General features: G+C 36.6%; 1 protein-coding gene across 1 annotated transcript; it reads left to right on the forward strand.

The window, feature by feature from the left end:
• The first annotated feature begins 497 nt into the window (after positions 1 to 497).
• LOC139739418 (alpha-ketoglutarate dehydrogenase component 4-like) lies at positions 498 to 5,902 on the forward strand. The gene is made up of 4 exons (XM_071650034.1): positions 498 to 526; positions 3,605 to 3,659; positions 4,744 to 4,901; positions 5,612 to 5,902. Exons 1-4 carry the CDS (start codon positions 500 to 502, stop codon positions 5,627 to 5,629), a joined length of 258 nt encoding a protein of 85 aa, XP_071506135.1. The 5' UTR covers positions 498 to 499; the 3' UTR covers positions 5,630 to 5,902.
• Positions 5,903 to 15,199: the final 9,297 nt, after the last annotated feature.

Raw genomic sequence — 15,199 nt, forward strand, 5'->3', positions numbered from 1 at the left:
AGTGAGTTCCAGTGTATGATTGTTCTTGGAATAAACGAGTATTTATATCAGTTTTTGTTCGTGTCCGTAATCACACAAACTGATTCTGCTAAATTTAAGGAGATGTTATTAAATGGAATAAGTGTTTAAATGTCCACCCTCCGGCACCTCCAGTCAAAACTCCAGTAGGAGTATTCAGGAGGACCTCAACCAAGTACCAAGTACCAAGATTGGGCTGGAGCTTGTAGTTGATGATTTCCGGAGAACCCGTTAAAACAAAATGTCAAAATTTGCACTTTCCAGAATGCCATGCGTGACAGAGATTAATTTTGATTCACTTTGTAAACGAGAATGTTTTTGTCAGACCACAGTCAGACCACAGAAAATAAGAACAGTCATGTTCTACAAGTAGTAATTCTTGCGATGCGAGTCGAACGTCCGCAGTTAAAAATAGACACGATTAGCAAAATGCCGCCATCACCGGCAGAACGAAGACATTGGAGTACATAGCAAGAATTCCATGATGTCGGTCACCAGGGCTATCCAGGTAAGAGTTTCTACTAGCATTTTTCAGTTTTATCCGAAACTTGAAGTCTCAATCAGTCAAGCTGGTCCAAATACTACTTAACTGTGCAGCCTTTATGATCCTGGGATTTTACCAGTATGTATAATGTGGCGATGAGGGAGCTTTTCCTCATTTATCAAACTAGTCTATACTCTTCTACAACTCGAGTACAACAACGTCAGAAGCTGCTCAGTCCGATACGTTCAGATTCCTGCAAGGTCAGGATCCCTGACCCCCCTTGTATATGACCTCTGCTGACTGAGTTCTTTGCCTTATTCAGACAGACTTTGTCTTTGACAGTTTTTGCAGCTTAACTTGTTTTCTCTCCACTATCATCATGAGAGGAGCGATATGATTCAAGTGTGGGCAGGGTAATCTTACATGGCATAGACGTCTAACCTAGACAAAATAAACACGTTTTAGGCAGGAAACTGAGTAACGTTAGATTACTAGATATTAAATAACATAATAGCCATGTTATTGTTATCCTGTGGGCGTGGCTGTGCGTGTGTGTGAAGCTCTTTGACTTCAGCACTCATTCCAGTCTAAAATCTCAGAAGTGTTTTCGGCGCTAGTGTACTTTCGCACCTGTTTGTCAAACGACCTCCACACAAGCACAGACTCACCCTGGTTATTCAGTAACCTAAATTACACTTCCTTCTGAGTCTGCAAAGTTGAATATAAGTTAAGTTTTTACACTTTTAGCGTTTACAAGTGTCGGAAAATTGTTGGAAAATCTTGATCGCCATCGCTGGAATTGCTGCTCTGTGCGCAAGCACATTACGAATTGGTCTGAATGTAGCGACACAGCGGCTTTTTCTATGGTGTCGTTGAAAAGCTAAAATTTGTTTTTTTCCTTGTCCTCGGCCAGTTTTCCATTAGCGGTTGTGGCCAAGTCTTCTGTTAGCGGTTGTAGCTTCATGGCAGCGGTTGAGCGTGTGCGTGAGTGTATACTGCCACTTATATCTTTCTCTTTCTTTTCTTCTTTTATTTTCATGTAGAATCTATTCCCCCTTCCTTCCTAGCAGTCATTTCTTTGTGATTTTTCTCTTCTCTATCTTTCTCAATTTCCTTTTTAACTGTATAGATCTACTTTCTGCCTCATGTTTTTTGTTTCCTTCATGGGTTATTTTTCCCTCCAATTACAAGGGTTTTTCTTTTCTATCCTCTCCAATCTTTTTCTTACACGTCGTTCTAATTATTCTTTTTTCCACTATTTCCTCTTCAATCTGTATAATTCCTTCTTGCCTTCATATTCATCTTTGCTTTCATCCAGGTTTGATTCATCTTTTTTGTTGTTTTCAATTTGTATTTATTGTAGGCCTAATTGCTTTCCTCATTTTTCAAACTTATCCATCTCTCCCTTGCTTTCCTTTATGATGCAAGTTTCTCTTCTTTCTTCCCTTCCATCATCTTTAATTGACTCTATTTTGTTAACCTTTTTTTCATTTTTCTTTTTGAATACGTATCTTTTCTTTTATTTCCTTTCCCCCATTTCTTAGCCTTTCCTTTATATTCTTACCCCTGTCATATCACATTTTCACAATCTTCTTTCATTCACACCAATTAACATACACACACACACTTTTTTTGTCTTTGTCAATCTTTTATTTTTCTTTCTTTTTCATAGAAACAATAATATACAAATTATTTCATTGCAAGATAACACTAATGATACTAATTTACAGCAACATAACTTGAATTGTACATTGTCAATATCTAATACAAAATTCTTGATTTACCTTGATTCAACATCATGAGAAATTAACATAAATCAAGAATTTTGTATATCACACAAAACACACACACAAACACACACACACAATATGACCAACCCCAATCCCAAATCGCTATACCATGACTCGGTAGAGAAGCCAAGAGATAGGTGGAAAAGTATTTACTTTTTAAAAACACCATAGAAGAACTTGCCGTTGTCACTGAAAGATAGAGCCTGCATTCAGATCAATCGCGGTGCTCGCTGCTAGCTATATGTAGCCGTGTGTTTTGTATACATCGTGCTGGGCTGTCTGCCCCGAGCGCTGCGATCGAGATTATTCCGAGAAGTAGATAAGTGACAAAATGGTGAAAATTCCATTTCTACTGGACTTGAATCTCACTCAGATGCAAGTATTTAGGTTACTGAATAACTAGGGTGAGTTTGTGCATGTTTGGAGGTCATTTGACAAACAGGTGCGAAAGTACACTAGTGCCGTGTTTTCTTTTCTTCAGCAAACACAATCCACAATGTTGATGCTTGGAATAATCTGCCAGAGACTTTTTTAGTCACTGCTTCTATTTTAGCCATTTTCAAGAACATTCTGGACAAGTTTTATATAGGGGATGGTACAGTATTGGTGGAGATGAAAATTGGGCTTTAACTTTTTTGTGAGATACCAAGAAAACACTTCTGAAATAGCACAGAGCATACCATTTAAAGAGAAATTCCAAGTTTATTTGATGAAAATCGGCTTTGGAATAGCTGAAACATCCAAAAACAAAGTAAAACAAAAGAATTGTAATAAAGTGTGGGTCCCACACTTCATTGGGATCACTCTGTTTTGGATATCTCAGCCATTTCATTATCAATTTTCATGAAATAAACGTTGAAATCCTCATGGAATCATGCTCTTTCATATTTCATAAGAGGTTTCTCACTATCTCACCAAAAAAAGATAAAAACCTGAAGTTAAGTCTCAACCAAAACTGTTAAACATTTTATTTTTGTCTGGTATCCATGTACAGACTTGACCGAAGATCAGTCTGTATCTAATTGTTGCAGATGTATTCCGCGGAGACTGCATCTAGCTTCACGGAAGCCCCTCATCCTATACAGAGGAGAGCCAATAAAGTTAAAAAAAAATGATAAAAGACTCCTCCGCACAGACGGAATTTTCTGTCTAAACGCAGACTAGATAGCTCAGTTTGTGTGGCAAGGAGACTAATGGACTATCCTTCCCTCCTGTACAGAAGATAACAATGATGGTGATGATGATGATGATGGTGATGGTGATCATGATCATGATCTAAACCACTTGTCTTTTTGTATTTATTTCTGAACAGGCTGTGAGGCCGCACATACCCCTGATAAAATTCAGATACAGAGGAAACCAAGGAGGTATGTACACCATCTAAGACCCCCAGGGTGTAATTGAATCACATCAAAAATAAAATTACAGTTTACTGAATCACGATATGACAGCAACATTGAATATTCAAAGTGCAATTTCACCCTATGTTCCAGCTGTCTTTACTTTAATGAGTAAAGTTAGAAAACGAGAATCATGGAGGTGTCGTCAAATCATGCATCAAAGACAGAAACCTGAAACTTTTAAGTTTCACATGTCTTTAACAAGGCAACGTTTTAGTTGGTATCAATGCAGAAAAGAAATTTAGTAGGAACTTCTGAAGCAATGATATCATCACCCTATCCCATCAGTATTCATGGTTGCAATACTAACATAAAAGTGGAAACTTTTTCTTATTCTGCTTACAATTTTTATGACACTTCTACCATCATGGCATGGTCTTACTGTACTTATTACAAGCAATGCAGTCACATTTGAAGTGGCATTGTACATATATGTTTAAATGCTCATTGGACTCAATGTGCCTGATGGGGCAATGATCCCCCCCCCCCCAAACCTGGGGTGTAAAATTGATTGTTGGTCATGATATACCTGGGCCACATTTCATAAAAAAGTTGATATGATAGCAACTCTTGCTTGAATGGCAGTTGTCATGGTAATGATAAGAATCCAGCTTCCTGATTGGCTGTTACTATGGGAAGTTGCCATTCCATCAAGAGATGCTATCCTAACATCCTTTATGAAATGGGGCTCTGGTGTGCTGTTAGGTGATAGTTCCTTAAGGAGAGTGAACTGTCATCCCTTGCATTCCAAATCACTATACGAGCTGAAATTTTCGGCTACAGATATTTTTGCAAATTGCTACTTATCGAACATTTTCACATGTTGTTGATTTTGCAGTTGCAAGTGTCTAACAATCAATACTTTCACAAAATAAAGATGAGTAACAGACTGTGATGATATTCCCACTAAATGTCATTCCCTCTCATTCTTTGTACATGAACTTGTGATGTATTTTTGTATGCAAGGTACTGTACCACAGTATAGTGTGTTGTCATTGAGAGCCACAACTAACCCAATATCTTGTTCACATGTTCACTTTCCACTCTGCAGTGGCTCCACCTGTGGCTATTAGGAGCACTCAGCCTCCAAGCTCCTCCTCTAGCATCAAGCCAGCCAGCTCTAGAAGGGGCGATGCACTAGAATTCTATCAACTTAATCCCAAATACCAGCGGGCGGCACTAACACAGGAAGAGATAGATTTCATAAATGTGAGTTTGTCAATGACAGATTGCTCTAGTATTCCTCGAAGATCTTGGTAAAATGCTATGAAAAATGCTATGAAAGTGCACTCCCCTTATGACAAAGACAGTTATAATGAAATTCTCACTACAACAAAATAGGAATCCAGGTCCCAAATATGATATCCTTGAGTACTTTATTGTTGGCTATAACAAAATTTTAATGTAACCAAAGAAAGCTGCAGATCTAAGGATAACGGGAGTCACCTGTATCATAATTGTTTCTTGTCATTCATAGTCTTTACCTCATAAACGTATTTACAAATTGGGTTTGTGACCATTTGCACAAGCCAGTAATGAACTGGAGTGAAGAATTGTCTCATATTAATACAGTACTTAATGTCACAAAACTTCTGCATACAAGTGTAACCCTACATTTTTTGCACTTCACTATAATAGTCAAAGTCATCATGCTGGAGTTCAAGCATGTTTAAGCCTTGAAGTGAACTTGAACCAGAGAATGAAAATGAAAAATCTTTTTATTTTGTTTCATTGTAGGATTTGGCAGTGTCTCTCATGTGCATACATGTAGAATTGTAATGATTACAAAAACATGTCATGCATACACTTCTGTCTAGAATTTGTTTACTTGCATCCCAGTAACTTTACTCTTTTTGTCCTCTTTTTCACTGTCTTTCTTTTTATCTCTCGCTTTCTGTTTCTTGCCATATGTTCTGCAGAGAGGAGGCCCAGACTGAAAAAGAATTTGGGAAGCTTCAAGGACATCAAGCAAATCTACAATTAACTGTTGTTAGTAATATATAACCGTTTTATCCAAAACAAAAGATATATATTTGAAAGTGATCTAATGTAGACTTTGAAAGTCTGTACTAGAGGTATGCGTGATGTGATACAGTCAGGTTGAAATTCATTACACTACAAATGTACCAATGAAGATATGTAATGAGTATTGATTTCCCATAGTTGAAAACATGAGAAATGAGAAAAATAAGGAAGATGATATGCATGTGTCAGCCTATTAATTACATAAAGAAAATGCATATGAATTTAGTTTATGCAAACATTATGATACACTATGAGCTTATACATGTAACTCTTTTCTGATTTTTCTGTGCACTCATTTTCATGGTTAGTGACCCACTGAAGTGCATCAGGGCCAATAACAATACAAGTATACTGACAATGCTTGAAATTCCAACTTTCAGACTTGAATCTAAAACTATTTATGTAAGAATCCTATGCAAGTTGAAGGGGGAGAGAAAGATATCCATATCAATAGACAAACTTTTATGCTCTCCTTCCAGGCAGAGCTACACATCTTTGAAGAAGCAGCCAAATTACATGGTAAGGTCGTAGTAATATAGGCAAGAAAATCTGCTCGACTACAGTTGTAGTTGCCCAGTGTCTACATTGATGTGCACGCTGTAGTTAGAGTTGCAAGAAAGTTGCAAGAAAATTCGGCGTGTAGCTTAAATAGGAGGAACAAACCTCACTGTGGACCTCCTGTTATCATGCATATTTTACAAATGTTAAATCTACTTTTTTTTTTTTTACCCTGTCTACCAACTTCTAGTGTGTCAGATTTGTAAGATACATCGTACAGTATTGTTATCTGCTAATGTGTTGGCATATGTATGTACATTGCCCAATGCACAATGTACAGTGTATTGAGCATATACTGTACTTGTGTATGTTCGGTTTCATTGTCTGAATATTGCGCTCACCAATTCTGCACAGTAGTGGAGCGTCAATGTCAGTCTTGTTCAGCCAAAGATGTGTGTCGCACGCTTGCTCTTATGTCTTACCTCTGTGGCTCTATTGATGGAGAGATATGATTGTAGCAGTTCCGTGTCTTGCTGATTGTTCCTGGTGAGTACTTGTGCTATGAACTGTTGCTGAAACGTGATAAAAGCAGTCACAATTTCTTCATGTTTTAATGTTCGAAATAAATTCCTCATTGCACGTTGATCGTCTGAGTATATAAAGTTGTATGCAGGGCCAGACATTAGCGGTGGCCTGGTGGCCCAGGTCTACTAAAAATTAATGTTGGGATATAAAATATATCTTTTGTTGGCATGATTGAGTAAATAAGATTTAGAATGGATTGTTACTTAAATTTCTGTTATTTCAGGCCACCCAAATTCTCAGCGCCAGGCACAAAAGTTATGTTGTACCCTGATATTACATCCATTATACATAATATAAAAATACTTCTTCTATCTTTAAATACATTGTATTACTTATACCTCACAGGTTGTGGATGAGGAATGAGATTATCGTGATCTCCTGTATGCTGTAACATTGCCATGAAAGTATTTCTTTGTAGCACATACCAACAAGAGCAGAGGACACGACCATGAACTTGTGACTGTGTACATTGTATATACCTTGGGCATTGAAATGTGATGTCACACTATCTTGAAGCAAATCCAATGGTTGATAGGTTGGACATTCTTTGTCATGGCACTGCTAGATTTTTGCTTTCTTTTCCTGTGCAGAGTGAACTGTTCAGCTTAGTATTACTTCAAGGGAAAAATAAATGTTTCTACATTGTTTCGTTGTTTCATTATAGGGTGTGGCAGTGTCTTATCCGCATATATGCCGAATTGCAATAAATATGAACATATAAAAGCATTTTGTAGGTGTGAAATTGTGTCTCATTGCACATGTATCTTGCCCCCTCTTTTGTCTTCATTCTCTCTCTCCTCTCTCTCTCTCTCTCTTTCTTTTTCTCTCAATATTTTAATTAACATGATACATTAGTAAACTATACATACATACATACATAGTTGTGTGCATGTACTTATGTATATATATATATATATATATATATATATATATATATATATATATATATATATATATATATACCTGTATACAATGTACATGCTAATTTGGTGACCAACATGGACATCTTCCCTTTGAAAACAAAGATAAAAAATCTGGTGGACCCAGGCCAATGCTAATGTAGATCCCTGAATATATAACTATGATTATAGTCATACATGTACAGTTCGATGGTTACCACTGTATATTACTGATAGACAGATGGACTGCTTAGTGGCAGTGTTCTTGTGTATGTACATGAATGTTTTCACTCACGTATGATTGTACATGTACAGTATAATGTCATGATTGTTTGTTATTGTTATATCAAGTGCATTAAGAATTTGTTAATTATTATGCATTCTGCAAATGTGACTTATTATTATCTCTATTATTATTATTATTATTATTATTATTATTATTATTATTATTATCTAACCATTCGCATGAATGGAAGATTACAAGTGTATGAGCGATATAGAATATTTTTGCCAAAGTACTTGCACACTTTATTTTAACGTGGGTATAAGATCTCTTCGAGACCAAACGTTCTGTCGCGTGTGTTCACCATGCTTACTGTTATACATGGACACACGAAAAAAAAAAAAAAAAACGTACCCCCCCCCTTAATGAAAAAAAAGGCGTTACTTTTGAACCAATAAATTTTGAACAAATTGAACTCACAAGGGATCATTCTGAATTTCATACAAAAGTTAGTCAGTAAATGTTGGGTCACCCCTACAAAAGCTATATTTTTCAAAACCTTTACATCCAAATTCTACACAATTTTGATCATGCGTGTTCATACACTTTTTTGACCCTGGAAGTGGCATCCGAAAAAAAAAAGAATGTGGTTAGTGTTTGCTTATCAGCTGAAGTAACCCGGAGGTGAAATCAAAGTTATGTTGAAGACCTTTTTTTTTTCTTTTTTTTTCTTTTTTTTTTTGCTTCCTAGCTGATAAAACCCGGAAGTGGCGAAAGGCAAAATGACTGTATTCATTACATCTGGGTCCCAGCCTCACGATACCCCATGCACCACTCTCACCAATCGTGTTTTCATTGACCTTGAAAATAAATTTCGAAGAAAAAGTTCTATGAGATGACTCTAGAGATGAAATGTTATTAAAGGGAAAAAATGAATGTGGATAAGGTGAAAACAGCAATATTAGTAGATCACATCAGTGAAAGTTTGATGAAAATCAGACAGTCGTTTCAAAAGTTATGAATTTTTAAAATTTCGGTGCCGTCATCGCCGGATAAGAATGCTACTACAGTTCATGACGTCATGTATGGACAATAATGTAAAGAAAATATAAATAGAATACCACAAAACGTCCTTTTCCATGAACATTGTACATTCCATCGATTTGTTACAGACATTGATATTATGTTAAAGGTATCATCCCCCAAGTCAAGTGTAAGTCAAGTAAGCGATCAAGTGCCCTTTCATTATTATGGTAGAAAAGTAAAAATAATATGTTGATTTTTTCCACTTTTATTTATACGTGTTTACCTAGAGAGTGGTGCATGGTGTATCGTGAGGCTGGGACCCAGATGTAATGAATACAGTCATTTTGCCTTTCGCCACTTCCGGGTTTTATCAGCTAGGAAGCAAAAAAAAAAAGAAAAAAAAAGAAAAAAAAAAAAGGTCTTCAACATAACTTTGATTTCACCTCCGGGTTACTCCAGCTTACAAGCAAACACTAACCACATTCTTCTTTTTTTCGGATGCCACTTCCAGGGTCAAAAAAAAAGTGTTGGCGGGGGTGGGCAAAGTGGTTACACCCGTTGTATTCCTGTGTATTGTGCAAAATAAGTGGAGGCCCGAGCCCCCGAGCCATTAAAACGTAATGAAAATCATGATGGGATTCTTCTACCCAATCCAAAGGTGTACACTCAAGTATAGACTTGCCTATCTGTGATCATGAATTTATCGAATCATCGTCGGGAGAAGGGCAAAATGTATAGCGCCACCTACGGAAAAACTTTATGAGCTCATCGCAAATTGCAACATGCGTGACTTTTTTTGCTGCGTTTTTGGCACATCATGAGCACTGGAACATCGTGAGCATCGTGAACATCGTGACTGTTTTTGTTTGTTTTTTTCGTGAACATCGTGATGTAATGACAAAATCTACTTAATTAGATCCATTCATCATTCATTGTTCATGGTTCCCCAGAGAGGCGGAGTAATGAATGCTATGTTGGCAAAGTGGCGTGTTATCAATATTGGCATTTCGGTTTAATTGCCATCCAGATTATCATATAACATAATTCTAATCCCTCCAGAAAAATGATTCCATGGATACAATGCCTCAACGATAATGTCAAGTAGGTTGAATTTTTTTTAAGGGATCATACAGTTTTGGTTGAGACCTAATTTTGGGTTTCTAACATTTTTTGGTGAAATAATGCGAAACCTCTTATGAAATATGGGAGAGAATGTAATTCTATGAAGAATTCAATGTTTATTTGATGAAAATTGGTTTTGAAATTGCTGAGATATCAAAAAAAAAGCAATTCTAATAAAGTGTGGGACCCACACTTTATTACGAATGCTTTGTTTTACTATGTTTTTGGATGTTTCAGTCATTTCAAACCCGATTTTCATCAAATAAACTTAGAATTCCTCTTAAAATGGTATGCTCTGTACTATATCATAAGTATTTTCTTGTTATCTCACAAAAAGTTAAAAGCCCAATTCTCATCTCCACCAATACTTTACTATCCCTTTAAGGGGGAGAAAATGTGTTTTCTCCTAAAAGACGAGACTCCACCTGAATTGAAATAAATGTTGTAATCCACAATATTGGGTTATGAGTTCATACTAATATATTATATATTGGGAGGGGGTGGGGACAAATTTTGCATTCGAGAATTGATTGTCCTGCTGAATTAGTTGCAAATGCAATGAATAATGCGAATATACGATCTTTTTTTTTGGTCTTTCATGCAGAATTGATACGCATCGTTGCCTGACGACCTGTAAAAAGCTTCCATGACATCCGCCCGATGAAAGCGAATCTTTCAAGTATCAAATTTTATTAAGCTAATGCACTGTATGGCGATGGTAACGAGGGACACAAACGATTACATTATCCCTTGTGCCGTCGGCCAGCACATTTCTGATGCCACTCAATGATTACTGTTCCCTGTCATTAATGTTGCAGAGCGGAAACAGTTCACTTTAATCTCCCGAATCTCTGTTACTTGCATGACTACCAAACATTTTAAAAAAAAAGTTTTACAAACTATCTATGATGTAAACTTTACCCTATTCACACATGATGTGGTGGTATAGGCTAGTAAGTGGAAGTCCGTCGCTATTTTAAGTGAAACTCTTTGCCATTTTCACAAAACATCCATTTGGTAACATCAAGGTGAAATGCCATTCATCAAATTTACTGTAAAGACAAATCAAAAGTTAAGACGGAGTCAACATTTTCGTTACTTCAAGAGTGTTCAACCTGATGTGAATTGGGCCTTTGTAATCATAATGTGGTCTGGGTACCAGTACTAAGTAGTATGTTCGATGTAGCCACTCTTGTGTTTTTAATTATCACAAAAGCTTTCAAACGGAGGCTCGATGTTCTTTAGCATTGTTAGTCACCTCGTCAATTCAATCAGTAAAATGCTCTCCGCGGCGTAACGTGGAGAATCATAATAAAAATGTCATATCATTTTTGTTCCTGTAGGACTGAGAGATGACTTTATTGCCCAGAATATGTCGAATCAAAATGCGCTGATCATACAGAATAGCGTTACTTCGCTACGTTAATACAGAGCTTGATGTCGTTACTGCTGCTACACGAGACTCGCGCATCGTGCTTGTTGTTTGTTTGTTTGTTTGTTTGGTTGGTTGGTTGTTTGTTTGTTTGTTTGGGGTTTTTTGGGGTACCAGGTAAAAATGGCAGAGGTAAAAATGGCAGAGGTAAAAATGGCAGGGGTAAAAATGGCAGAGGTAAAAATGGCAGAGGTAAAAATGGCAGAGATAAAAATGGCACAGTTAAAATTGGCAGAGGTAAAATTGGCAGAGGTAGAAATGGCAGGGGTAAATGGCAGAGGTAAAAATGGCAGAGGTAAAAATGGCAAAGGTAAAAATGTCAGAGGTAAAATGTTAGAAGTAATGAGAGCGATTTCGTTGGAGATAAACGTATGAAGAGGTTTTGAATGATAACTCAGCCAGAGCAAACTGTATTCATCGAATTATCAAACCCAAACTGCAGATTTGAAGAATGTTTATTGAATTATGTTTTAAAAAGAATTATTTATTTATTTGTATTTATTTATTTATATTTAAAAAAAATATTCTGAGTTTGATACAGCATGACATTCTGATGATGCATCAGAAGCAGGTACACAGTGAATTGTCTTATGACTTTTAATAGTGAACAGTTTTTAATGGTTGCTCAGCAATGTGAACGCAGGAGGGAATACAGATCATTCTTATTGATACACAGAAAATGGGGAAAAGTGAATATGATACCACTGGCAAATTACATCCCGTAAAACCATACTGTTGGAAAGACATGCATTTTTCTTCTCTTTTTAATGCGGGGCGTGGACTTTTTCTTGACTGTATGGTTGAAGATCACCTATTGGAAAGCAATATACCGTGAAGTACCTGGTTTAGCAAATATTTAATCACAGATGATATAACTTTTGAGCCCAGCTATTAGTAAAATTGCATTTACATTGAACATCTTTTATTAAAAAAATAATGATGCGCAGTGTGGGGCACGACATATTTCAATCTATCTTAACGGATAACGTACTATTATGTTTCTTTGGAAATATAGATATTTCTCCTTTAATCATGCTATTAATGAACATCTTTAATCATCATCACACAATGAAGGATTAAAACTCTAGGGCAGCTAGTGTTACTTTATCGGATTGTATACCATGTTGTTATCATGTTGTTCTCGGGGTGAAACCCGGAAACTGTGGTATCATAAAGTTTCATGAATAATGAATATAAGTTCATTTTGCACTACGATATATTCATAAGCATTATGCCCTTCAGCATGGTGTTGTGGAGTTTGCCTGTTATATCAAAGAGGTTCTCTCACCTTCTTGATGATTATAGTTTACCTCCTGATGGTTACATGCCATCATCATAATTCATGGTGAATATCAGAATTGTATAAAATCCGCTAGGTTTGTTACATGCTAAATAATTCTGGACTTAGAAATTACTTATATCTGGCTTACGTTACAGTCAACGGGTTTTCCTACGAAAACATTCAGATTTCGTAAGAGCCTATTAACTATTTATCTCACAAAATTACAAAACGCAAAAAAAAAACAAACTACAGCAGATGTATCGGCAGACATAAGTAAGCTCTTGCAAAATATTCATTACATTGTTCAAGTATCACATGGCGCAAAAACAAATATCTCGAAGTTTAATGAACACTTTGTGGTCACTTTACAAACTTATGCCTATTAAGACTGGAGACGAACTTTAGCAATAGACTGTTCAGTGAGAGTAAAAACCGATAGTTTGCCATGGGATTTCTTTCAATCATTGTTGAACGAATCCGCAGGCGAAAAAATGTAAATGTTTGATGCCTTTCAAACTTAGCTGTTGCCCCAAAGCATGGGCGTAAATCCAGGAACACATCAGAATCAGGTCAATAGCACCATGAGACCCAGAGATATTCGCAATTGTAGATTTCAAATGGCGACCATTTTGAAATCCAATATGGCGGACATAAAGAGAGAATTCCAAGTGGCCCAATATCTGAAAATATTTGCAATATGTTAATGTACATTTGTGCCAAATTTGGTGCTTGTATCACAAAATGCACGATAGGTTTCCTAAGCTGCCCCACTAAGAGTATTTAGTGATACCCCTTTATATATAAAACATTTTTGTGTAATTAATGATTTGTTTAACCCCTAATTTTGGGGGATTGGGACATCAAGCGGGGAGAAATGATATAGAGAGAAATTGGATAACCATCATGACCAAAGTAGGATTTACATGTCGCGGGGAGAAATGTAACAGTGCCCTATTAGATGGCTCCCAGTGGTAACAGAAACAGTAAAAGATCCCTGCCAATTTTTCATACCTGCATGTCTGTTATCAAGCAATTTTATTTTCAGAAGTTTGCACACTTATTAAAATGCCTATTAACATAGTATAGGACCTACCAGATCTATAGTAAGTTTGATATTTTACTGACTATACCTGTAGAGCTGTATAGTGGTTATAACATGTCCATTTTCAGGTGTACCGAGGCTCATCTTTTTACTGATATATAATTGGATTGTTACTGGCCAAGCATTTTTCAAGTTACTTGAGTGTCCCATATTTTTCCCCGTGTCCCATTTCTCCCCGGTCTCCCCCGTGCTTTATTTCAGAAGGCACGAAGAGCGCATATTGCGAGAAAGGTGTCAGAAACATGAAGAAAAAAAAACTTTTACCTCGTCCTCTTGCATTTCAACAACTAAATTTTTATCAATGGCAATTTTATCTATAGCATTTTGACCACTGACATTTCGACCACTGACAACGTTAACTCTGACATTTTTACCACTGACATAATTATTTACCTCTGACATTTTTACCACTGCCATTTTTACCTCTACCATTTTTACCTCTGCCATTTTTACCTCTGCCATTTTTACCCCTGCCATTTTTACCTCTGCCATTTTTACCCCTGCCATTTTTACCTCTGCCATTTTTACCCATGCCATTTTTACATCTGCCATTTTTACCCCTGCCATTTTTACACCGAACCTTTTTTAGGGGGATTGGGTGCTAATTGTTGTTACTTTTTTGTTTGTTTTTGTGGTTTTGTGGTTTTTTTTACAGGTACAGATTGCAAACATGAACGAAATTAGTCATTTGCTTTTATTTCATTAGACTATATGCAGCCTCGAAGGCCCGTGATTCTGCGTTGGTTTTATCATTCCTCTTTAACATTGGACATGATAATAACTAGGGATCGAGAATGAAAGTGCACTCATAAATTCAATCAGCAATGAGCAATGACAACAAGAGATTTTTCCCATCCAGAATCGAGAATCAAGACGTGCTTGACGAGTTCCATCTCCCCACCCTTTTTCAAGGCTGTTGTTAGTAGGTAGCGCGGATAAGTAGATCACTGGAGCGAAGTGAGCACTGCAGAAGACACTAGATAATTTGCCCACGGACCTCCATGATTTGACTAACACCATCGTTCTCGAACGTTTTTTGACTCTGGTCTCTCCATCTTTCCTCACTCTTCCCCTGTCCCACCCCCATCCCCTTTCTCTCCTTCTCAATTCAATTAAATTCAATTCATTTATTTTCATTCTTCTTCTTTTTTCTTTTTCAACAAAAACATAACACAAGATAGATCAAGTTTTACATCATAAACAAAGAACATTTGTCTTAATTAATAAATGGTATCAATAAACATAGGAGCGCATACTGGCAAAAAAAAAATAATACAAAGTCATGCTTCAGTTGAAAAAAAAAGGAAGAAAGA

The sequence above is a fragment of the Diadema antillarum genome, unplaced genomic scaffold, assembly GCF_040938485.1.
Source record: "Diadema antillarum isolate AM-2024a unplaced genomic scaffold, OU_Dant_1.0 seq00000798_RagTag, whole genome shotgun sequence".
In the NCBI taxonomy this organism is placed as follows: domain Eukaryota; kingdom Metazoa; phylum Echinodermata; class Echinoidea; order Diadematoida; family Diadematidae; genus Diadema; species Diadema antillarum.

Excerpts from the sequence above, each read along its gene's own strand:
- LOC139739418 (XM_071650034.1), top strand. The coding sequence starts at position 500 with ATGATGTCGGTCACCAGGGCTATCCAG. Across the intron at positions 527-3,604 it reads CGGTCACCAGGGCTATCCAG|GCTGTGAGGCCGCACATACC; the intron begins GTAAGAGTTTCT and ends ATTTCTGAACAG. Across the intron at positions 3,660-4,743 it reads ATACAGAGGAAACCAAGGAG|TGGCTCCACCTGTGGCTATT; the intron begins GTATGTACACCA and ends TCCACTCTGCAG.